The sequence below is a fragment of the Bubalus bubalis genome, chromosome 6 (assembly GCF_019923935.1).
Source record: "Bubalus bubalis isolate 160015118507 breed Murrah chromosome 6, NDDB_SH_1, whole genome shotgun sequence".
NCBI classification, from domain to species: Eukaryota; Metazoa; Chordata; class Mammalia; order Artiodactyla; family Bovidae; genus Bubalus; species Bubalus bubalis.
Genome location: NC_059162.1, coordinates 27,866,795 through 27,892,288, shown reverse-complemented (window position 1 = coordinate 27,892,288; position 25,494 = coordinate 27,866,795). Strand labels below are relative to the sequence as shown.

Sequence of the window (25,494 nt, the reverse complement as noted above, 5' to 3'; positions counted from 1 at the left end):
TTTTTTCAACTCGAATACTTGAGATGTTTAGATAAAAACAAGCAGTAGATGGCATTTATAGGTGAATTTATCTTTAAAAAGGGTTTATTTTGCACTACCCCTCTTTGCCACAAAAGTATCCACATGGTAAGATAGCTAGACATAATACTCCAATGTGAATTAAAATTGCTTGTCATGGGAACCCATTGAGGATCTGTAGCTCACATGGGGGCTATTCAGGTGTATCATAACTAGAATTGGAGATCCCTGGCCTGTTGCAACTTTGAAGAGTCTACATTTTAAAGATGAAAGAGACACTTTTTTACAAAGCTCTACATTTCTGCCCCTGAGCACTGATTCAGGTGGAGAGACAACAGGCTTTACCCCTAGGAAGCTGGCTGCCCTCAGGAGACAGGTAGGAGGTTGGGGGGTGGGGGGCGGTGGTTGACGCCTTACACCCCTTAGAGTGCACATTAGGGCTGGTGGGCTGTGCGAAGATCACCTACATGGAACATATTATGTCCTCAAGAAATATGTATAGGAGAGAGAAAGGGGGTTGGGGAGGATGGGGAAGAGGTGGCAAGGGGAGAGTGAGGGTTTTAGAGGCTGAAGTTCCACAACTAAGGCTAGTTCAGCATGGGTGTGTTTCACCACCCAACTGCCCACGCTGCTTCATTAGACACCACCTCTATTGGCGAGCACTGCCATGTAAACTGCTGTGGGTCCCAGCCAGATTCTGGACTCTCCACATGGACCCCTGACCCTATCCACCCACTCCAGACAACTAAGTAAGAAGAGTGTAAATGTTCCTCTGAATAGTTGGCAACTGTGTAGTGCCTCCAGGGACCAGCCACTTTTCATAATCCTCACCACTATCCTGCAAGGCTGGCTTTATCATCTTCTCTGCTTTTCAGACAGGGAAACAAAGACTTAGAAACAGACCTGGTTGAATCAGGTCTGGAACCTGGGGCTGCCTGCCTTCAGAGGTGTGCTCTTGGAGTACTTTCTAGGAGACTGGGGTTGGGGGGCAGTCACCACTCTGTTAAATGGAGGAGGAGGGGTAGAGTTAGCTTTGGGGGCCCATAGGAGGTCTGGGTGTGTATGGTTACATGTGGGGTTTCCTGGGCTATGTGTGAGTTTAAGTGTGAGTGTGTATGTTTTTTGAGATGTATGCATATATGGATATTTGTGGGCTAATTCTTGGAATATGTGTATTTAAGTGAGTATATGTGTGTGGAGGGGGGCGGTTCAGTCCCTGGGCTGCTATGCAAATATACGTGTGTTGGGGCTCCAGTGTGCACAAATGGGCTTGAATTTTTGTGTATGATTGTGAGTCTGTGTGTGCGTGAGGGTGTGAGCTTGAGCAAGTGTTGTGCTTAGTTTTTCAGTTCGACTCTCTGCGACTCCATGGACTGTAGCCCACCAGGCTCTTCTGTCCATGGGGATTCTCCAGGCAAGAATACTGGAGTGGGTTGCCATGCCCTCCTCCAGGGGATCTTCCCAACCCAGGAATCGAACCCAGGTCCCCCGCATTGCGGGCGGATTCTTTACCCTCTGACTCATCAGGCAAACCCTTGAGCAACTGGGTAGGGGTCAGTCTCTGACCGTGTGTCTGTGATGTGTGAATGTGTGTGTGTGTTGAGGGGGGTGTGTGGTCAGCCCCTGGGGTCTGTGTGAGAACGAGTGTGCTTGCGCGAGGGTGTGTGCGTGTGTGCGTGGGCGTGTGTGTGTGTGTTCGGGGCGCCGGTCTCCTGCGGGTTGGGGAGACTCCGGCCCGGCCCCGCCCTCCGCTGCAGGTGGGCTGGGCCCGCCGCGCGGCCGGCCGCGCTCGCTGCTCTTGGCTCGCGGCCGCGCCGGGCTCGCAGGGCTGGGCTCGGGCTGCGGGGCGGCGCCGGGACAGGAAGCGGAAAGCAGCAGTGCGGCGGCGGCGGCGGCGGCGGCGGCGGCGGGGCTCTGCCTCTACAGGAGCCCAGCGCAGGCCGCAGAGCCGGGGCCGCTGCGAGCCGAGACTGCGGGCCGCGGCGCCCGCACGGCCGGCGCGGAGGTGAGTCCCGCCGGAGGCCTGCCGCGGCTGAGCGGCAGGCGCGGGGTGCAGACCTTCCGCGGGAAGACGCCCCCACCCGAACCTGGGAGCCCGCTAGCCCCTGCGTCCTCCTCCCGCAGCCCCACCCGGGACTCCGACCCTGGTTCACTGCCCTCCCCCTGCCTCTGGCCGGGAGCCCCCTCCCCTCCCACGGACCGCAGCACGAGCCGTGCTTCCCGGGACCCCAGTCTTCTCCCATCCGCGCGTGGTGCGCCCCTCCCGCTCCGCTCCCCGCGCACCCCACTTTCTCGGTCCGGGCATTCCCTTCTCACGCCTCGGACGCTCCCTTCTCCCAGGCTGTACTTTGGGGTGCGCGTCCGGCCAGCAGGGAGTGGCCGAGCATTCGTACAGGCACCCGGGCGGAGGAACCCGCCGTGCGAGGCGGGGGCCGGGGCGCTCTGCGCTCCCCGGGAGCCGGGCGCGCTCCGTGGTTCCCACCCCACTGCGGAGCTCGACCCGGGAACCTCTTGCGCCCGGGGGCCCGCCCGACCCAGGGCCAGAAATCAGCACAGAGCTGGCCTGTGTTTCCACCTCGCTTACAGAATGGAACCGGCCCAAGAGGCCGGGGGGAGGCGGGGGCGCGAGTCCGGTTGCGCTTCAGAGAGCGCAACAGGCAGGTAGGAGTTTACTTTCAAAAACGCCGGGGTGGAGCAGGAGGTGTCCGGCAAGTCTCTGCCCGAGGCGTCCCGGTTGGAGGCGATCTCACCGCACCGGGGCAGCCTTCGCCACGGGCAGGACCTCATTTCCTCCTACAGGCTTTGAACTGCCCCAAGCAAACGCGTCCCGAGAAGTGCGAAGCTTTATAAAAATTTAAACGCGTCGGTGGCGGAGGCAGGAGTGGGGCGGAGCCGCGGCCTGGCGGCCGGGAGATGAGCTAGTGAGACTTGGAGCCGAGAAATCCGTGGCTCAGTTTTCACAGCTTCAAACCAGGTAAAAGGCCCACCCCAGAAGGTGTTGTGAGCTCGTTTTGCTGCTCGTGAAGAGACGTTAGAGCGCTCTATGATGATGATTGTGTAGCTGACACGTGCATTTTGTTAAACCCCTTTGAGGGGACTGTGGTTGGAAATGCATGTATTTTTAGACACTTATTCCAAAAGCTAGCAAGCTGTAAAGAATCTGGCGTTTTCACTGATGTGTTTATAAATTTTACAAGGTTGCTGGAAAAATATTATAACTTGTGTCACCAATCAACAATGCTAATTAGCATTCTTCTTCCAGTGGGTGGGTTGTTTGATTACACAGCTCCTAGGCTCTTTAAGTGAGATGGCAGAAACTGTCTGAATCCAGGGAGATGTAATTAGTCATTTTATGAAACCACTAATTAGAGTTTTTAGAGTTGAATTAAATCAATGTGATATAGTTCGGGCTTTGATTTGTGGGAGGAAACTGTTTATTCTCCAGTTCAAAGAAATAACACTCTTCACCTACCCCATGAGCTTTTAGCATTCCCAGACTTTGGTGTCTCTCAGTATAATTAGTGAAACAGCTAGTGTGAAATTTCCACTGTTACAGTGTTGGCAGTGTGACTTGGCTGCAACTTAATTTGTAAGTAAAATGGGAGAATTTTAAGAATGGCATATTTGTAAGGACGGCTTGCCAGGCGGTACATGTTTTATCGCCTTGTGTATTTGAGTGAAAGGATGAGACCATAAAGGAAAGTGTCCTGACCAGGCCTCAGTGCCTTGTCACCCTGGTCTCATTGGAGATTGAACAAGTGTTGAATGAGGAAGGTACTCTCCATCCCCCAATATACACACACACACCCCCTGGTTGTGACTGCAGACCTCAGGAGGAGTTGGTTTGCACAGGCGCCTATCAGATTGTATTTGAAAAGGCAGTTTCTACCTTTGGGCTATGAGCTCCGCAGCAGTTAGAACTATTTCAGATTCATTTCTTTTTTCCCCGTACCTTCCACAGTGCTTGGGACACAACCTGTGAACAGGGGTTGAAATTGCAGAAATCTTTGTAGGTTATGTGTGGTTTGGGACAGTTTATGATTGTTGCCTACCCTCCTCTCTGAAAATAAGCAATTCTGATAATTACTACATTGCTGTATAGTTTCTGTAGTTAAGAGCAGGTTCTGGAGTTAGACTCTCAAGAGTTCAAGGCCCGGCTCCAGCATTTACCAGGTGTTTGACTGGTTTTCTTAACTGTAACAGAAAATTAATGTTTTTTTCTTCCATATAAGTCATGTTCTAAGGATTAAGTGAAATGTAACATGCAAATGACTGAAAGCAATTCCTGACACATCAGAGGCACTCGACGAACTTTGAGCATCAGATTATTTATGGCCGTCTTCTCTCTATAAAGTGAACTAGCTGTGGTTAGGAGACTAGCTGGGTATGGGTATATGATTAGAGCCTATGCCATTTTCCAGAAGGTGGACATGACAGGATTAGGTGGACATGGGGCTGGCCCATGTTTCTGGTCGTGGCTTTGGGCTCACCCGAAGCCTGATGAAAAGGTACATGTGTGTTCTGCTGCAGTGTGTTTCCATCCCACTGAATCCAATCCCTTCTGAATCCCATTTATTGGACAGCAGTCACTGGACCTGGCACCACTGGATTTACAGAGGAGGTAGTAGATACTTACAAAATGTATTTTTCTGAAGCTTAAAAATCTGGCAGGGGACAAGGGTCACTTGAAAACAAATATACATCGTAAGAATTCCGGACATATTAACCATTCACAGCTCTGCAGAAATTTATACCCAGCTGCTGGGAGTGTTTCAGAGGTAACTGATGACTGGAGCCAAGAGCAATTATTTGAAGAAGGTGAGTTGAAATCATTGGCAAGACAGGTACAGTGAGGTTGACATTTTCTTTCCTTGTGAATAGTGGCCCAGAATCACTTTTTTGTAAGAGCCCTGTTGAATCACTGGGTTTGTTGCAAATACACCAGTCCCTCTGATTCCCACATCGGTGACCTGGATGATGGGTTATGGTTTATAGACCACAAGTTCAGTAAAATAGTTCTTCCTACCCTCCCTTACAACCGTGAGTTCCTCCACATAAACCCAATAAAACACACAGTTTTCTCTGATACTCACTTCCAACCTGGGAACAGTAAAAGAAGACCTGCAAGGAACAGAATGGAAATCAATCAATCAGTTAACTATAGCTAATGGTAGCCATTAAAGGTAAATGGCTCAGATGGTAAAGAATCTGCCTGCAATACAGGAGACCTGAGTTCGATCCCTGGGTTGGGAAAATTCCGTGGAGAAGGGAATGACAACCCACTCCAGTATTCTTGCCTGGAGAATTCCCATGGACAGAGGAGCCTGGTGCTACTGTCCATGAGGTTGCAAAGAGCTGGACACGACAGCACTAACACTAAAGGTAGACTCAAATGGACCAAAAACATATACATAAGTTTAATGAAAATGATACATAAATCATGTGCCTTATAAGAGTTTTCTTTCCAATGGAAGGAATTTAGATTTACTAAGTGAAAGTGAAGTCACTCAGTCGTGTCCGATTCTTTGCGACCCCATGGACTACAGCCTGCCAGGCTCCTCTGTCTATGGGATTTTCCAGGCAACAATACTGGAGTGGGCTGCCATTTCCTTCTCCAGGGGATCTTCCCAACCCAGGGATCAAACCCAGGTCTCCCGCATTGTAGGCAGATGCTTTTACCGTCTGAGCCACCAGGGAAGTCCCTATTACTAAGTAGTAATACCTATCAAAGAGTTGACTCATTGGAAAAGACCCTGATACTGGAAGGGATTGGGGGCAGGAGGAGAAGGGGGCGACAGAGGATGAGATGGCTGGATGGCATCACCAACTCTATGCACATGAGTTTGGGTGAACTCCGGGAGTTGGTGATGGACAGGGAGGCCTGGCGTGCTGCAGTCCACGGGGTCGCAAAGAGTGGGACACGACTGAGTGACTGAACTGAACTGAATACCTATCCTGTACCAGGCACTAGTCTGAAAGATTACGAATGATCTCATTTAACCCACCTTGAGCCTGTAAGTTAAGCAAAATATAATTCTGTTGTTATAATTAGGGAAACAGGCACAAAAAGGTTAAGTAACTTAATCTGAGGTCACATAGCTGATAAGGAACAGAGCCAGGATTTGAGCAGTAACGATCTAACTGCAGAACGTGTGCTCATGGCTTATCCTCTGTAAAAGAAAAGTTACTCTGAACAAAATATCTAAATTACCCTTTTCCTCTTGAGTAATTAAAAATGGGTACCTTAAAAAAACAAAAAAAAAAAACAAAAAAAAAATAAAAATGGGTACCTTGAGAAAAATGTTAGCTTGAAAACAATAAAAATTATAAATGCCATAAATCCTTTAGAATTCTGTATATGATAAAAACAAAATATTCAAAGTAATGCACACAGTATATGTAAATACAGTTGGAGCAGAAACCTCTTTCCCTTGGAAATACATCCAGTGCAGGCTCTTTAAATTCAGCGTGTGTCTTTGTACCCCTTGCAAGGTAACAGTCCAAACCCAGGTTCGCTTAATTACTTAATAGCTCTAGGCAGAGCTGTTGATGTTTTTATAATTTCCTTTTCTGGGAAGGTTAGCTTATGTTTACCACTGTCGTTACCATAGCATATTATTTCCCTCTCACGATTTTCTGAACACTGTGTTTTCCTTTTAAGTAGGAGTCACGTATATTTTATGTAAGTGAACATGGCTTTAGGAGCAGATAAAAGAATCCCATGCAGGAGATGGACTCAGACTCAGTTTCTTCTGAGTCTGCCCATGCAGGAGATGTGAGAGACTCAGGTTCTATGCCTGGGTCGGGAAGATCCCACGGAGTAGGAGATGGCAAACCCACTCCAATATTCTTGACATGGACAGAGGAGCCTGGCAAGCTACAGTCCATGTGATTGCAAAGAGTCAGACATGACTGATCGGTTGAACACACACACACACTTCGAAACCACTGATCCCCATTTTGCTTTTAACAAAGGGTGGTGAAGAAGATTCTCTGATGTTGTTGCCGGGGAATTCCAGATTTACGATGCTGCCCTCCTGCCCCACTGAGATGTGACTTGATGAGCGCTGAGCCCTATCCTGTTGTTAGCCTCCAGTTCCCAGAAGGGATAAGTGACAGGAGAGGGAGGCAGAGAACTAATGCTGATTCTTACTCAATGTATCTGGAATATAACCTTTGCTGGTGAGAGAGACTTGTGTGAGCAGCAGGGCACCTCCACTCTCGGTGGTTCAGCTGTCACTGTGGAATCTAATCTCTGCATCTTTTCCCTCTGTTGTAAAATTGAGGATTTAAAATAGATGACCTCTAAGGTTTCTTCTGCAAAAGTCCGTGGCCTCCGCATCTTGATATCTGCCACGAGAACCCTTCCCTCACTCAGTGTGCGTTACTGAGAGCCTGGTGTGCTCCAAGGGTTGAAGAGACAGTCATGAAAGAGGCCCCGCCCTTGTGGAGCTTCCTGTCTCTCCAGGAGCCAGTCCCCGAGTAACTGAAAACCAGGATGTCAAGAAGTACAGGGAGCTGAGACTGGAGGATCAGGAAAGGCTTCTTGAAAGAAGTCGTATTTCATTTGAGAGGGATAGTTAGGAACTGGGTGGAATGAGGTGGGTGAAGAGTCAGTAGAGTGTAAACACTGAGGCTGCAGAAAGGCATGGTGCCTTAGAGCAGGGGTCCCCGAACTCGGGGATCTAATGCCTGATGACCTGAGTTGGAGCTGATGTAATAGTAATAGAGTATAATGTGAAATAGTAATAGAAATAATGTGCAACATAGACATCATGCTCTTGAACCATCCCGCAAGCAACCCTGCCCCCAGTTCCGTGGAAAACTTGTCTTCCATGAAACCAGTCCCTGATGCCAAAAAGGTTGGGGACTGCTGCTTTAGAGGACCTTAGAAAGAGAAGGAAGGCCAAGAAGGAGATATGGGCAGGGCCTGGCCGACCAAGTGAAAGGTTTTGTGTTTTATTTGAAGCGTAGCAGAACGCCATGGAAGGGTTTCAAGCAGGAAAACAACGTCTGCATTGTGACCTGAGAGATCGCTCTGGCTGCTGCCCAGTCAGGGCCAGCCAGAGTCTGGGTCTTGTCAGGGGTCAGTGTGATGAAGGCACAGTTGTGCATTCCAAGGATCCACATTTACACCTTTTTATGACCCTATCCCATTCAGGCTAGTGCACAGCCTATTGGTTTATTACCCAGGGAACCCGATCCCTTTTCATTACTTTATCTTCCTGATAAGGCATCCCCCTCTGACCTTATCTGAGGTCTGCTAATTTCTTGTGCATACAAGGGAGCTATCTTCTAAATGCATTGCTGCAAAGATAAGCTTCAGGATGTGTTTTTCTGTTAACCATACTGAAGCTCTTATGTTGGCTTTTGAAATGAGTTCACTCTGGATTTTGTCCGTTTGCCTTTGGCTGCTGCTTCTTAATCCTCACTGAGATCTTGAAAAAAATTGATAGCTCTGATAGAAACTGTGATGTAGAAGGGGCCCGAGCTCTGTAGAGCCTGGATTCTGTGAGGAAACCTGCAGGCTTTGTAATAGTTTAGCCCTGTGTCCCCAGAGCCTGGAGGAGGCGGGTGGCTGAGAACCAGAAGAGTGAAGGGTGGATCCCAAGGGACAGAGGGCACTTAGTGACAGTGAAATATGTGGGATGAGAAGGAGAGGAAGTTATGAAAATGGTGCTGGGTTGGCTCTGTAGGGTCAGTTCAGTTCAGTTGCTCAGTCGTGTCCGACTCTTGGCGACCCCATGAATTGCAGCACACCAGGCCTCCCTGTCCATCACCAACTCCCGGAGTTCACTGAGACTCAAGGCAATGGCACCCCACTCCAGTACTCTTGCCTGGAAAATCCCATGGACGGAGGAGCCTGGTGGGCCGCAGTCCATGGGGTCGAAAAAAGTCAGACAAGACTGAGCGATGTCACTTTCACTTTTCACTTTCATGCATTGGAGAAGGAACTGGCAACCCACTCCAGTGTTCTTGCCTGGAGAGTCCCAGGGACGGAGGAGCCTGGTGGGCTGCCGTCTACAGGGTCGCACAGAGTCGGACACAACTGAAGTGACGTAGCAGCAGCAGCATGTCCATCGAGTCAGTGATGCCATCCAGCCATCTCATCCTCTGTCGTCCCCTTCTCCTCCTGCCCCCAATCCCTCCCAGCATCAGAGTCTTTTCCAATGAGTCAACTCTTTGCATGAGGTGGCCAAAGTACTGGAGTTTCAGCTTCAGCATCATTCCCTCCAAAGAAATCCCAGGGCTGATCTCCTTCAGAATGGACTGGTAGGGTCGGTAGGGTGACTGTATAACTCTGGTGAAGGAAATTGAAAAGAATAGGCCGGAGCACTGGAGAGCATCTTGGGGGTGATGATAATCCCAAGTGGAGCAAGAGGGGTCTAAGTAGGAAATGCGAGTGTGTGTGTATTCAGTTGCTGAGTTGTATCCAACTCTTTGTGACCCCATGAGCTGTACCCTACCAGGCTTCTCTTTCCAGGCAAGAATACTAGAGTGAGTTGCCATTTCCTACTCCAGGGATTCTTCCCGGCCCAGGCCCAGGGATCGAACCCGAGTCTCCTGCACCTCCTGCATTGGCAGGCAGATTCTTTACTACTGCACTGCCTGGAGAACAAGTAGGAAATGTGCACTCGGGATTTATCCTTTATACTTAGTTCCAGTAAGTATCTGTTGGGTACCTCTTATGTTCAGTGCATCCCAGGAGCTTATCCTAGAGTAAATCCATAGATGGAGGAGAATAATGGGAGAGATTTTTCTTTTTTTGGCTGTGCCCTGTAGCAAATGGGATCTTTGTTCCTTGACCAGGTATCGAACCTGAGCCCCCTGCATTGAAGCTCAGAGTTTTAACCACTGGATCAGCAGGGGAGTCCCATAATGGGCAAGTTTTGAGACTTAAGGGATGATAGGGGAGAGGGGAAGGTGCATGGGAGAAGTAGTAGCATAAACATTGTCGCCTTGGAGGAGGACAGGCAGCAGAGAGCTCCGTGAGGGCAGCCGTGTGCCGCAGACTGCTGTCATTGCTGTGTCCAGCATCACCTAGTGGGTCTCTCATGGCCCCACTAAACATGGTGGTGGATGAATAAGTACATGGCGTAAGAAGGTAGGGGGAAGGAGAGCAAGGAGGGGACCTTTGGATCTGGCGCATGGCAAACTGTGGCATCACGGATAGCATCACCAACTCAATGGACATGAGTTTGAGCAAACTCAGGGAGATAGTGGAGGGCAGAGGAGCCTGGCACGCTACAGTCCATGGGGTCACAAAGAGTTAGACACAACTTAGTGACTGAACAACAGCAACAATCGGTGGCCAACTTAGAGCTGTTTCAGTGGAGTGTCGAGGGTGGAGAATTGGGGTGACAAGAGGGAGGGGATGGCAGGATCTACAGATCACCCCTTTGATAAGTATGGGCAGGTATTGTCTGGAGAGAAACCAGACAAGGGCAGCTGGTAGACTGGAGGTGAAGCCCTCCCCCTAAGGGCACTTGGGAGCCCATGATTTCCTCTGCGGACATGCCCGGAGTTGCTTTACTGGACGGCTGGAGGTTTTAATGACGATGAAGGATGACGTCCTTTTGCAGAAGGACAGGGGACTAAAACTTGGGTTAGCATGTGCCAGAGACTTTATTTTGTGAGTTTCCAAAATAAGTTGTAAATCGATGCTTACAACAACCCTAGGAAGAGACTGTATTAAGTCTCTCTTTTTTTTTTTTTTAACTGAGGGGAGGTAAATTCACAGAGGGGAGCGTCTGTCACGCTGTGTCATGGCCAGGGAATGTGAATAGGATCAGCCCAGGTCTTTGGAGCCTGGGGTGCCTGCCTCTGAGACACCTCGGCAGCATTTAGCCGGAAATAGCTAGAAGCTGGCATGGAAAGGAGACTCGAGAGTTATGGGTTGAAGGGCAAAAAAAAAAAGCATAGACATTGTGGATGGTCAGTTCAGAATGTAGGAGATGGCAGTCAGGTTTCTGGTATGAGAATCTGCAGGTTAGCAGAGAGCTGGCTGAAAGGCCTTCGGGGGAAGAGGCTTATTCAAGGGCAGGTCTGGAGATTTTGGCTCACCTTTTAAGGCTGATGTCTGGCAGGTATGAAGCAGAACAAGCAACAAGGAAGCAGAAAGGAAGTGAGAGTCTGAGGTGCTGAAAGCTTATCGAAATTGTTACTGAACCTGCTGAGAGGCAGAGTAGGGAGAAAAAAAAGCTGAGCTGATTCTTGACGTCTTCTGCAAAAGGAGGGGTAGGTCCAAGAGCAAAAGTATTTTAAAAATGCCCACGGTGGGGTTTTTTCCCCACACTGATTCTTTACAGTCACCTCACAAAATAGGCCACTTTATTTCCACTTTATGGATGAGGAGCCTGAGATTCCGAGGGGGTTAGTAAGCCCTGGGCTTACCTGGGATGTGGTCTAGTGCTGTCTGGCTGCAAGTGAGCCTTGGTGGGCAGGTGAGCACAGGTACTCACTCTGGCCTGCTCCTTTCCCAGCCTTTCTCTTACTGAGAGAGACATGGAGAGCCGCCGGGTTGAAGACTGGCACAGGAGTCCTGAGAACCGCAACTGCCCTTTATCTGGCACATCGGAGTGGTTCTGGGTGCAATCACAGTTAGAGCTTGTTTGTTTCTCGCATAAGCCCTTTTATTCACATTTTACAGTTGCTGGTTTCTCTGTGCATGCTAAGTCACTTCAGTCACGTCCGACTCTTTATGACCCCATGGACTGTAGCCCACCAGGTTCCTCTGTCCATGGGGAATCTCCAGGCACGAATACTGGAGTGGGTTGCCATGCCCTCCTCCTGGGGATCTTCCCATCCCAGGGGTCAAACCCAGGTCTCCCGCATTGCAGGCGGATTCTTTACCAGCTGAGCCACCAGGGAAGCCCCCAGCTGAGGGTAGTGATAGTATTTGCAGCCTCTTTGTGTTTTCCCTCACACTTATCTCACTGGCTCTGTTTGCAGTGTCAGCTCATGAGGGTCACTGGAAGAAGGAGCCCTGAGGGGCGGAGACCAGCTCTGAAATGAGGGGTGTAGAGCTCCTTTTTGTCTTGAAGTAAAGGTTTTTAACATGTGGGGCTCAGGAATGTACTTGGAAATGTTTCCAATTTATTTTTATTGCATAGCAGTGTCTAATGAAAGTGTGGCAAAAGACCCAGGAGCCTGCAACAAACAAACCACCTGCTTTCATTTTCTGATGTTCCCTCATCCTCGTCCTTACACAAGCAGTCTTGTCATCCAGCCGCTCAGTCGTGTCCAGCTCTTTGTGACCCCATGGACTGCAGCATACCAGGCTTCTCTGTCCTTCACTCTCTCCTGGAGATGGCTCAAGTTCATGTTCATTGAGTCAGTGATGCTGTCTAACCATCTCATCCTCTGTGATTGTAACTGAAGTGTAGATTTCAAAGTCTGTCTACAATGCTATATGTAGCCTGCTTTTTTTTTTTTTTTTAATGTATTTCTTTGGCTGCATTGAGTCTCATTTGTGGCACATGGGATCTTGAATTGCGGTATGTGGGATCTTAGTTTTCCAACCAGGGAGTGAACCTGGGCCTCCTGTGTTGGGAGTGTGGAGTCCTAGCCACTGTAGTGACTAGTGTAGGGAAGTCCTGTAGCCTGCTTTTAAAATTTATCACTAGATCATACAAACTTCCATACTTTGTAATTATCATTTTAAACAGCTTTATGATATTTCTTTGGGCTTCCTTGGGGTCTCACTGGTAAAGAATCCGCCTGCCAGTGCAGGAGATGCGGGTTTGTTTCCTGGATTGGGAAGATTCCCCGGAGAAGGAAACGGCAACCCACTCCAGTAGGCTTTCCTGGGAAATGTATTGGACAGAGGAGCCTGGGGGGCTGTGGTGCATGGAGTCACAGAAGAGTCAGATATGACTTAGCAACTAAACAGCAACAATGATACCTCTTTGGGTGAATGACTCATATTTCCCTTACCAGTTCCTCCTTTTGGGGAGCATTGAGAGTGTTTCTAGCTTTTCACTATTATAGGCAATGTGCTAATAATAGTTTTTCTTTTAAAAAGAAAAATTCTAGAAGTTTGCATTCCTGGATTAAAGAATTGAGAACTTTTTTTTTTTTCCATTGGCTTTTGGAAACTGTGAGCACATAGCTTACAGGCTGCTTCCCTGGGTGTTGTTTTGTAACCGCCACACTGACAGTGGGGGCTGGACAGGGTGTCTCAGGCCCGGAAGCCCGGCAGACCGGGCTGTGTCCGGTCTGATGGCCCAGGGCCAGGTCTCTCCCACTTCCGGTTTGCTGCTTCTGCAGTGGGGTGTGGCTTGCCCCCACCCACCTGTCCCCCTCCCAGACACCTGAGCGGAGCATTTAACACCCTGGAGGCTCACCCTTGCTCACGTGTTCCATAACAGAGATCCCAGAGTGGAGGCTGTCACTGTTATTTATCTTCCAATTGAACTTCCTTGAGGTTGGCTTTGAAGGTTGATACCTTTTTTGTTTGTTTCTCTCATTTTCCCAGAGTTTGTTCCCGTCGAAGAGTGACTCCTTGATTCCCAGGCCCTTTGAGGTCTGAGGAGTCCAGTAGGTGAAATTCTCTCTACCTCTAAGGAGAAACAGTACCTGCTCCTGCAGCGAGACAAGCCCTCCATTGCTATGGATACCGAATCCACGTATTCTGGATATTCTTACTATTCAAGTCATTCGAAAAAATCTCACAGACAAGGGTATGTAAGCTCTTGCTTGTTGCACTTTTCCTCTGGGGGCAGAATTTGCAGGTTTCTCAGGCTTCCTGGACTCACTTTCCCAATCCCCCTGGGGGGAGCCAGCACTGGCATTTCAGTCCACTGGTGCATGAGAAGCTGAGCTTTCAGAACCTTTTAACCTGCGTTGGGAGGAACTACACCTCCAATTTGCATTTTATAGCCACCATTACCGTTGATGACCTTCACTTCTCACATTGATTTTAAATTAAAGTTGCTCCCTTCAGTGGAAATGTTTTTCATTTCTAAGTACTTCTCCAAGATGACAGTTCTCCCAAAAGCTTTACCAAGAATCTAAGTGAAAGTTTTATTAAAAAAAAGAAAAAGTGTTAATTTGTCGCTTCTTACCCAGAGCTGCTGACTCATGGTCCATTATACCCTTGCTTGTGGGGTTTATCCACTGAAGTGGCAGGTTGGCAGGCTTGGCCTGGTGCCTTACGTATTTCTCTGTCTCTGACTCGTCTTCCCAGTGAACAGGCCTGGGTTTTGGACATCTGACCTGGGTAATGGGGGCGGCCAGATTTCCCCTCCTCTGTACAGAATGAACAGGTCTGCACTGGTGTTCCTGGGGCCTACCGTGTTACAGACCTGTGGAATGGTGAGGAAATGAGTGAATGAAGAGGTAGTGCCAGGCCAGTGCAGAGTGTGGTTGATGCAGTTGCAGGGCTGCCTGTTACTTAGACCCCTCATCTGTCAAATGGGGAGAGCAGTACCCTCCTCACAGGGCTGTTGGGAGGATTAAATGAGATGATGCCTCTGGAGCATTTAACACGGCACATCGTAGGCCACTCACCAGTGCCTGGATTTATGCTGTCAGCGGCCCTGGCATTTCAGCACCACATTTGAAGGCCCCAGTTGACCCCAGTCCACAGACCCAGGGAAGAGCTGGGAATGGCGATTGTAGTGGTGTTTCCTGACTGAGCAGTTCCCCTTACAGGCAGCTAAGTGCAGAGCAGGATTTTGTTTTGTGAAACAGCCGTATGCCACATATACCTAATTGACTTATTTATTTGTGAGTCCATATGGATCTATACACGCAGAAAGAGGTCTGGAAGGATAGTGTCCAAGCTGTCCCAAGTGGTCCTCCACAGGGAAGGATGGTGACCGATGGGCACTTAGATGCTTTATCTTTCTACACTTGTTCAATCTTTTATAAGTAGATACATTTTGTGATTAAAATAGAATAGAATAGAATAAATATGAAAATATGAAATATGAATGTGAAATATGAAAATATGAAAAATGAAAATATGAAAAAAACAAATAGAATAAAAATGTAAAAGACCTCTGAAGATTAATGACATGAGAAAATCTATATGAGGCCATGTTACTAAAAACCAAGATTCAAAACTTTGCACATTATAATAGGTATATATTGTTATGATATGGTGAATGGTAACAGTTTGTGTGTGTTTTAAACTTTCATTATTTTCTAAATTTCATGTATTGCTCTTCCAATCATAACAATCTGGGGAAAAGAAGTAAATGAGCTTGTGCTGGAACCCAGGCAAGACTTTCTAGTCAGCATGGGAAACAGAAAGAAGTGCGGCTGAGTGAGGCCAGAGCCCAGATCCTGGGAAAGTCAGGAACCCTCTGGTGAGAAAAATTTAATCACCAATTTCAATCAGTGGGTAAACATATCAGATTCGTTCTAAAATACCAGAAACAGCTGTTTAAAAATATCCAATCTTTGAACTTAACCAGGAAAAGCAGTTCCCCTGTCAGTGTGCCAAGCTTCCCCGTCCAGCACTGTGAGGAGCGGAGTGGGAATCGGGTTCTCTGGGTGCTTGGAGATGAGTAAAGCAGGGATGTCTTGCAGGGTTCCGAGGAGAAGCCGTCTCTGGCCTCCTTCATCTGCACTCATGTCCCCTCCCAACACTCATTGCTCTGTGTTCCCTCAGCCCCTTGGGGCCCCCAGAAATTGATACTGTAGTGCTCTTGTGGTAACTTTAAGAGACTATAACTTTCCATGAAAACAGCACGCAGAACTCTGAGTACCTTCTTGGACCCCTGCAGAAAGCGCTAGGCAAATGATAATACAAGCTGAGACCTTTAATACTTTAATCAGGGATGTTGCTGAATGCCTACTCAGGAGGGCTCTGGGTGAGAGACGACCACTGGAGATTTATAGGTGCGCTCCCTGGTGTCTTTAGAAAAACAACAGCTGCTGAGATAACTCCCATGACAGGGCATAGTGACTGTGGGGTGGAGTTTGTAATCCGTAGATAGTAGGTGTCAGGGGTCCTTTGGGTGTAAATGGTTTTGAACAGTCATAGTAGCCCTCCGAAGGTGTGCCCTGGACCCAGCAGAGGGTAGTGTATCAGCGGGGAGTATCCCTGTGAAGGCTGCCTTGCTCAGCGATTTGAATGGCAGAGTAGGAAAGGAGAGGGACTGTGCTCTCTGGGAATCTTCGTAGAACTCTCAGAGAGGAATAATGAAGGGCAGCGAACTTGATATGCTTGATGACACTGAGATCATCTTTGGAGTACTGGCAGAGTTCCAAGCAGATGACAGATGACTTTTTCCAACAAAGAAGCTAGTGGTCTGGTCTTTTGATACCTGCCTTCTCTAGAGGGTATCCAGTTAACCTGCTGGGAAAATGACGCAGGCTCCAGCCGACCTCACCTAACCCTCGGGTTTAGAGCACCAGTTCCTTGAGCTCAGTGCAGCAGCTTCCAGTGCTGTTCACGACCACTCTGAGAGTGCCTGTTAAGATCCTGGGTCATGGTCGCCCATCCTCACAGCGGCCCTTAAACAGTGGGAGGGAGACCCCCGTTCAACAGGTGATAACACTGAGATGCAGAGAGAGAGCATTATGTGCCTGAAGTTATGAGGTTGGTTGGGACCCTCAGGTTTCAGGCCCCATTTCTTGCTCCTTTGCAAGCCATGGTTTTCTTCCTGGGCCATGCACGATGGAGAGCAGCAGGAATAACTGGTAGGGAAAAAAGGCCTGGAGGGACAGCCCTGGGCCTGATGTGTAAAATGCATTGTCCAAAAGAGGCTGCCAGAGCATAGGGGGAGTGGTCCTTTTGTTCCGAGGCCGCTTCAGAGTCAGTCTGTGCGGTGCCCGGCCCTCCCACCCGAAAGGAAGCAGACAGCCAGGCCCTGCAGTCAGTGGAGAGAAAGGACAGGTAGTGGGTGGTGGTAGAGAAGGAAAGGGAGGAGTAACCGGTGGGGCTGGCTTTCCCCCAAATAGAAATAGACAAACACCAGAAATAGAGCCAAATCATCTTCCCAGGAAATGCCGATTATAAGTGGGAATGGTCTGGGGCTCAGTGGGGATTCTGACTGGAGTGAGAGAGACTTTACAGCACCCTCCCAGAGCTCAGCTCTAGGATCGCCTAAACACATGCGTTTGCACACGCACACACCTGCAGGTACAGACAGATGCCCGGCCTCCAACGTGTTATTGCTTGCCCCCCCCCCCCCCCCCAATCCCTGACTTATCTTTACTCAGTACAGGCAGATGCTCCATGGAGACAGGCTCAGAGAAAAAGATACAAGGATTCCTGTGGCTGACACACCTGCCCAGCAAAGGTGTGTAGATGATCAAGACAACTCAGTTGGAGCTGGAATGACACCCGGTGCTCTTGTGTTTGAAAGACCCTTTCAGTGGTTTGGTAGCCTACCCCATGTCTCCTGTTTCTTTTAGACATGGTGAACTGATGGTCTTCACCACTGTGTGTGTGGGGTGGGGGGCTCTCCCATAGGTACTTGGCACGTCCTTGACATCACAGCAGTTAACACTCTGGGGATGAAAGTTTGGGTACCAAAGCAGTGAGGCAGCCATACTGAGCTCATAGCTCTGCATTCTGGAAAGTGCTGTATGGCAGCATTTTTGCTGGACTTCTCTACGTAGTCCAGGCTCAGGCACCTTCCCAGAGCAGTCATTCAGGACCAGTGATTTTTACAAAAGCTGTGCAACAGGTCTTGCTCCCTCAACAAGGACCAGCATGATGTGCAGCCCATGTTGAGTTGATAGGGTAAGCTTTCCATTGGCCCCTTACTTGACAGCATATGGAAAGCTCTTGGTTCTGGACCCAGTGCAGAGTGTCCTGAGTCCCACTCCCAGCCTCATCCACTTAATGCTGTTTTATTGTAGAAGCCACACTGTACATTGTATAGCTAAGCATTGCACTCACACGGCTCCCATTATCAGGCCCTCGCCGTATACAGGGCATTTCACAAACGGGGTGATTTCTAAGTTATCCCACCTACCTCCTCCCTGAGCAGCATTTGGGTGGGAGAGCCTTGAGCAGTTTCCTGCATCCTAATCAGCTGGGGATGCTGATAAAAAGGGCAGATTCCTGTTGTCTCTCTGCTCCAGACTATTTCTCTGGGGGTGGGGCCAGCGAATCTGTACTTAATCTGCACCTCAGGTGGCTTGTCTGTACATTCAAATCTTGAGAAGCGCTGGTTTAGGGTTTCGGTCTTGGAGGATGAGAAACCTTCTGGGGGTTATCGGGTAATAGTTGCTATCTGGTTTGGCTCTGCTGTTGCCAGGGGAATTGTAGAGATCACTTCTCCTTTGGGAACTGTTGAGCCCTTTAAAAACCAGACTAGGCCCACTGGGGTCAGGTCAAGGGATGGCTGGCCCCCCAAGAGGCTGTTTCCAGCCCTGAGTGGTTCCCTGCCTGCTTCTGGCCCTAGTAGTGTTCAGGCTGCAGGAATTGGCACACAGTGAAAGAATTTTGATTGCCGGTGGAATTTGTGCTGTCACAGGATTTGACCTGTGGGCCCAGTGAATAGATCGATGGGTCAGGGGAGCACGTGACTTGGCAGATGGCAGGACAGTGATAGATGTGAGAGCAGTTGGGGAAAGTGGGGACAGAGCGAGGAGAGGAGGTGCCTCGGTCTGGCCTGGCTGAGGTGGGGCCCTGGGGAGCAGTGATTCCAGACTTAGTCTAAACAGCTCATTCTAAGACTGACCAGACACATGGGAAATCGCTCCCAAATCGCTTATTGTTTCTCACTGTGAGTCCTTTTGAAGTGGTTGTCTTTGGCAGGCCAGAGTGTTGGGCACACTGCTTTGTGTTCTCCAAGGTCAGGGTCCAGTCATGACTTCTAGAAGTAGTTTCAAAAGCAGATTTCACAGCTCTGGTAGTTCAAGTTCAGGGTGTGAGAATGAGCATTAGGAATACTTAGGCTACAAAAATCTTCCATTTGCTCTTCAAATGGTGCAGCATAGTGGGTCTGAATCAAGAGAGTGGGTCCACACCCTGCTCTGCCACTTGGACTTTGGGGAGTCACTCAACCTCCATAAGCCTCAGTTTCCTCATATATAAGATGGGGACAATAATACCACATAGAGTTGTTATTGGGATTGAACAAGTTTCATATAATAAAGCACTTGGTAAGGTACTCTTTGGGGTCCCTGGGTGGCGCAGTGGTAAATAATCCACCTGCCATTGCAGGAGACACAGGAGACATGGGTCGATCCCTGGGTCGGGAAGATCCCCTGGAATAGGAAATGGCAACCCACTCCAGTATTCTTGCCTGGAGAATTCCATGGACAGAAGAGCCTGGTGGGTTACAGTCCATAGGGCCATAAGAGTTTGACATGACTGAGAAGGCTCTGCGCATTGGGGTGGGGACCAGAGTGATTATCAATGAGACACATCTCTAGATAAACAAACAAAATCTCTTAGCCATTTCCCTAGTTGCCCAGTTAAAATAAAACATCAGTGTTGATGAGAACACATTTCTTTCTGGACTCTTATTTAACAGTAGATTGTAATGATAGATTTGGAGAAGGAAATGGCAACCCACTCCAGTGTTCTTGCCTGGAGAATCCCAGGGACGGGGGAGCCTGGTGGGCTGCCGTCTATGGGGTCGCACCGAGTCAGACACGACTGAAGCGACTTAGCAGCAGCAGTAATGATAGATTATGCCTTAGGGATTAGAGATGCTCTCACTGAAAGCGTCTCTGGGACGTCTGGAGCCTCCCTCCCCTTCAAAGGAATTAACCAGGGCTTATCCTAGGGAGGTATGGATAAGGCAGAAGTCTGACCACAGGAAGTCTGCATGTGATCCTGTTAGCTAAGTAGGTTAATAGGAGAAATACTGTGCACAGTAAGAGGGGTTGATTGTATGTTAAAAGCTTCTTTTTCATCTTTCTCCAAGGAACGCATACTCTGCTTCACCAAGTCAAGTCACCATTCTTTGCCAAGTGCTGATGGTAACAGCAATAATTATAGCTTTTGTTAATATTATTGCTACTAGGTATTATTTCACATCCTTATATCTATGTGGTGTGATTATTATCCCCATTTCATAGATGATAAAACTGAGGTTTTCAGAGGTTTTTTTGATTAAAACACACAGCATGGGGGCTATGAGTTCACTTTTATTTGGGGCTTCCTGAGAACTAACGCACAGAAGACAGCATCTCAGATAGCTCTGAAAAACTGCTCTGAAGAGGTGGTGGGGGCTGGGGGGTGAGCATATGTATGACTTGACGAAGGGGGTCCATGCAATTAAGCCCACATCTTGGTAGAAGGTTGCTGCTAGTCATGAGGATCAAATGATCTCTTAATGATTTTAGTGCTTTTCTAAGTATGAAAAGATGTGAGAAATTGGGTTCATAAAACTTTCTCCTGAAAATATCTTGTCTGAAGTCCTGTTCTGCCAGTTTTCCCAGAGCATAGATGGTCTCATTCCTACTCTCTGCCCTGAACTCCCTTCAGGGTGTCTTCAAGGTCACCGACTGCCGGGGCTCGTGACTTTACCCTTTGAGCCACTCGTGAGACACTTTCCTTCGTTGGCAGGTTGAACTTGTGCAAGCTCGCACATCACATAGGGACAGAACCAAAATCTGACTGTGCGTCTCTGCAGTGTGTGTGTGCGATGCTTCTGTTCTCCCCGGAAACCTCGGGGAGGAGGACACCCGGGTAAAGAACGGGGCACTGACGTCAGGGCGACCCGTAGGACAGAAGTCGAGGGAGCTTGTTCTTGGTCACTGAGGGGCTCCTTTGGTGGGGCTCCTGGGTGGACCGTTCACAGCTGGGCTTGGGGGTACCAGTCTTCATAGATGGTTAGTACCCAGGTCATGACTTGCACAGTGGTTAATTCCTTTCGTAATTTCAGCATTTACCCACAGCAGAGTGCTTTCCTAGTCACCCTAGAAGACCACGCAGGAAGTTCATCTGGGGTAAAATGATGCAGCAGCCTGCTTTCCTTAGAGAAAACGCGCATGCACACACACACACACACACACACACACACACACACACGCTCATGTGTGTAGCTCTTGGCGTCATTTGTCCCAGCTTTTGTCTGTTTCTGTGGGTGCCTTGAGTTCATCTAGAACCTATGAGAATGACTTTTCGTTTCGAATTTGCAGGAAAGAGAAATAAGTGATTCTCTTGGTTTGGAATCTCCTTTCTTCTCTTGTCCAAGGTGTAGGGTTGACAGTGCATCCCGGATTTTTTTGGGCAGACCGAAGCTTAGGTATTTTGCTGTGTTGTCCCAATAAAATAATGTCCTAGAAAATAAGTTTAGGCAAATTATAATCAAATCAAATCAGTAATCTTACCATGAAATGTGCCTTATCTACAGAAATTCTAAAATTCACAATATTAGACTTTGAAAAAATATGACCACTGTTGAGAGAGAAGGAGTGACAGTCTTTGTTTTGGGTCTTAGAGTGCCAGAAAGAAAATAGTTAAGTAGGGAATAAAGATCAACTTATTCCTCACAGTGGGGGTGGCAGTGGGTGGGGATTGGCACAGTATGTGTGTGTGTGTGTGTGTGTGTGTGTGTATCTGCAGAATTTTCTTAAATTCAAGATGAAATTCATAACATGTTTTGATGAGGGTTAATTAATGTGATATAAATGTGCTAGCTGATTATCTTTCGTGTTTTTTCAGGGAAAGAAATAGAGAGAGGCACAAGCCACCCCGGAATAAAGATGGCAGAGGGTCAGAAAAATCTGTCACCATTCAAGCTCCCACTGGAGAGCCCCTGTTGGCAAATGATTCTGCTCGGACAGAGGAAGCTCAGGTAAGGATCAAAGGCAGTCTGTAAGTACACTGCCGCTTGATCAGGCTTCTTTTCTGTAAATGTTTTCCTAAGTCTTGTTGCCACAGGTTCTCTTGGGTTTTTATCTTTATTTTTCTAGCATGTTAATTAGTTTATCTATGTCCCGTGGTTTCTTGTTGGTCTAAGAACAGCCTGTCCTGCTATTGGCCAGCTTGAGGATTATTCTGAAGTGTGATTGGTTGGCTTGCTTGGAATGGTGTTGAAAAGAAGCCAGCAAGGGCCGATGACAGGATGGAGATGGCAAAGTTGCAGGCTGTGGGCTCTGGAGACTCATTGCAAAGCAGAACAGTATAGAAGAGAAGGAAGCTCGCTCTCCAGAGCCCCTAAGTCATGTTGGGAAGAGGAGCAGAGAAGTTAGGACAGCTCAGATGGAGCCTCACCAACCCAGAGGCCACACACTTAGATGCCTATTAGGGAAACAGAAGTGAGTGAAATAGGCCCTGGGTTACACAGAAGAGCAAAAATATATCAGGCTAGCTTGGGGATAAATAGCAATCTGTGTGGTACACCAACGTCAGGGCTGTAGCATGGAGTGATAGAGTCTGGCACCTGGAGAGTATGTTTCTTCTGTCAAAGGAGTGGCAGCTTCTCAGCTGTGAATGCTTATCACTGTGCAAGAATGCAGGAATTCAGTGTTCCTGGGTCTTGCAATATTTAAGAAAAGCGGAAATTAGGATTTAATGTGAAATCACCCAATTTTTAAGATTTTTTTTCTGATGTGGACTATTTTTAAAGTTTTTTTATTGAATTTGTCTCGATGCTGTTTCTGTTTTATGTTTTGGTTTTTCGGCCGCAAGGCATATGGGATCCTAGCTACCAAAACGGGGGTCAAAGCTATACCTCTTATGTTAGAAAGCGAGGTCTTACCTACTGGACTGCCAGGGAAGTCCCCAAATGACCCAATTTTAAAGTATTGTCTATTTATTAATTTTTAAAAAGAAAACATTGTGTTCTTCTCTCTGGGTTCCAACTGTCTCACAGCCCTGCTGCTGCTGCTAAGTCGCTTCAGTCGTGTCCGACTCTGTGCGACCCCAGAGACGGCAGCCCACGAGGCTCCCCCGTCCCTGGGATTCTCCAGGCAAGAACACTGGAGTGGGTTGCCATTTCCTTCTCCAATGCATGAAAGGGAAAAGTGAAAGTGAAGTTGCTCAGTCGTGTCTGACTCTTAGCGACCCCATGGACTACAGCCTACCAGGCTCCTCTGTCCATGGGATTTTCCAGGCAAGAGTACTGGAGTGGGTTGCCATTGCCTTCTCCGGTCTCACAGTCCAGTTGATTTAAATAAACATCTGAGTTATACTCAGAAACATGTTTGCATACTCTCCTGAAGTATATGCATGACCAGCCTTGGCCCCAAATAAACGAATGGGTGCCTGCACAGCTGTAAAGATACAGATAAGCATATATCTGTACGTTCTTACAAGTACAGACAGATATGCATTGGTAAGCAGATATATGGACTGAAATTGGAATTCTTCAGAGCACACGAGATGCTGTTAGAAGCCAAAGCTGCCGTTGTGGTTGAATGTGACGTTTGTTCAGTGATAAGTAAATGACTTTAGTCCTGACTGTTGCACTTCCTGCCTTGGCTCTGGGACAGTCATAGGGATGGAGAGCCAGAGGGCCAGAGGAATGGTGGGATGGATTGGGCTAGTCTTAAGACTGGACCACCCTTAAGTGCTACAGGGGTCAGTTTCTTCTTGGATGAATTCACGGGTGCTGGTGGTCTACTGTGAAGGCAGTTCATGTGTCATGTCTGCATCTTGTAGCCTACTCTGAAGTTACAGTCAGGGAAAAGCACTGAAGTGGGCATTTGGAGGCTGTACTTCTCAGCACCTGTGTGACTTTGGGCATGTCCAACCGTTCTGGGCCTCATTTTCTTCACTGAAAATCTTGGGGATTGAGTTAGAGGGTCTGAGATCCTTTCTATTCTGAGAACCTCAAGCTTGGGAAGACCTTGGACATCTTCATTTTGGGGCACAAGTGTGCACACATTATTAAAATGGACAGGGGATTTAGTTAGCAACTCTTTGGCAGGAAAAAGGATGAGTAACCAAATCAGCAATATCAACCAAATAACCACAACACTAGTGATCATTATTTCAGTACTGATCATCGACTAAATATTAGGCCCAATGCAAAACATGGGATCCAATATTTGCTGTCACTAAGAGTGTAACAAAATAACTTATTGTACTAAACTGTTGGCTTCCCAGGTGGCTCAGTGGTAAAGAACTCACCTGCAATGCAGGAGATGCAGGTTTGATCCCTGGGTCAGGAATATCCCCTGGAGAAGGAAATGGCAACCCACTCTAGTATTCTTGCTGGAAAATCCCATGGACAGAGGAGCCTGGTGGGCTACAGTCTATGGGGTCGCAACTAAACAACAACAGACTCACCTTAGGTTAAAGCAAGTTGTCCGTTTTTGAATGTGTAGCCATTTCTTCCCATGCTTGTGATTTTTTTCTTTTTACAGAATTGAAGTAAATTTACCCAGAGATATGAACAGATCTTAAGTGTATAATTCAAGAAATTGTAACAGCTGAATAAGTCCATATAACCCACACTTCTATTAAAATGTATATTTCTATCACTCTAGAAAGTTCTCTTATGTTTTCCCAGTCAGTCCCTTCCCCCAGCCCCCTCCAAGGCAAGCCTTGCTTTCATTCAATCACTATAGATTAGTTTTGCCTGTTTTAGAATTTAATGTAATTGGAATCATATTTTTTTGTTTTGGACCATTTTTCACTCAGCATCATAACTTTGAGATTTATCCATGTTTTGCTATATTTCAGCAATAGTGTTCTAGTGTATGCATATATCACAGTTTGTTATCCATTCTTCTTCCTATGGATACACATTTGAGTTGCATCATTTTGGGCTATTATGAAAATAAAACGATTAAGAACATTCTTGTGCAAACCTTTTTGTGGACATATGTTTTCATTTATTTGGGGTAAAAGCCTGGAAGTGGAATTACTGGGGCTCTCCAGTTAAGTGTAAAGTCACGTTTGTATGAGACTACCAGACCAGTTTTCAAGAGTGATTGTGCCATCTGTACTTCCACCAGCAATGAGAGAACAGTGGTTGCTTCTGGCTGTTATCTTAAATAACAGCTTCTCTCTTAGTACATGATACTTGTAACTTTCTGAGGCAAAGAACTCTTTGTTCATAGGTTCAGATCTCTATTGACACCACTACTGCTTCTTTCTGTAGCCTATATGCATTTCATGAGTCATATTTATTTATTGTTGCTAGATTTCAGGTTATCGTTTAGCTGTGAGATCTCTAGCTTGCCGATTCAGCTATTAACTTAGACTAGATTTTTTGAAATTGGTATCGTATGCATTAATTTCACCCAGCGTACCACCATATCTGACTGTTTTTTCCAATTTAAATCATATACACAAATTTCTGAGGCAAACCCCTTTGCACCCAGTGTGGCTTTTCATCGTCTTCTGGCTCTGTTGTTGCTTTGGAATGGAGTCGTCATTGCCAGAGAAATAGCAAAACTGTTTAAAACCCTGACAACTGGATCATGTTAAGTGAGGAGACAATTGCTCCAAACAACCACAGGCTTTAAAAAGCAAGCAAAGCAAGATGGTAAAAGGCACACATTCTAGTAATCTTGGTATTTTGTAAAGTTTATTTTTATTTATTTACTTATTTGGCTGCACTGGGTCTTAGTTGCAGCACACGGATCTTCCATCTTTGCCGC

At 47.6% G+C, this 25,494-nt stretch overlaps 1 protein-coding gene across 3 annotated transcripts in view; it reads left to right on the top strand.

The window, feature by feature from the left end:
- The first annotated feature begins 1,863 nt into the window (after nt 1-1,863).
- Nucleotides 1,864-25,494, top strand: part of VANGL1 (VANGL planar cell polarity protein 1) — a 59,767-nt gene continuing 36,136 nt past the window's right edge. For 2 of the 3 annotated variants that reach the window (XM_025288042.2, XM_025288040.2), the window contains exons 1-3: nt 1,864-2,023; nt 13,496-13,700; nt 21,605-21,737. In XM_025288042.2, the coding sequence (XP_025143827.1) occupies nt 13,630-13,700; nt 21,605-21,737 (204 nt within the window). In that variant the 5' untranslated portion in view covers nt 1,864-2,023; nt 13,496-13,629. Of the gene's footprint in view, nt 2,024-2,817; nt 2,993-13,495; nt 13,701-21,604; nt 21,738-25,494 lie in introns of all 3 variants that reach the window. The other variant, XM_025288041.2, reaches the window with a different exon arrangement.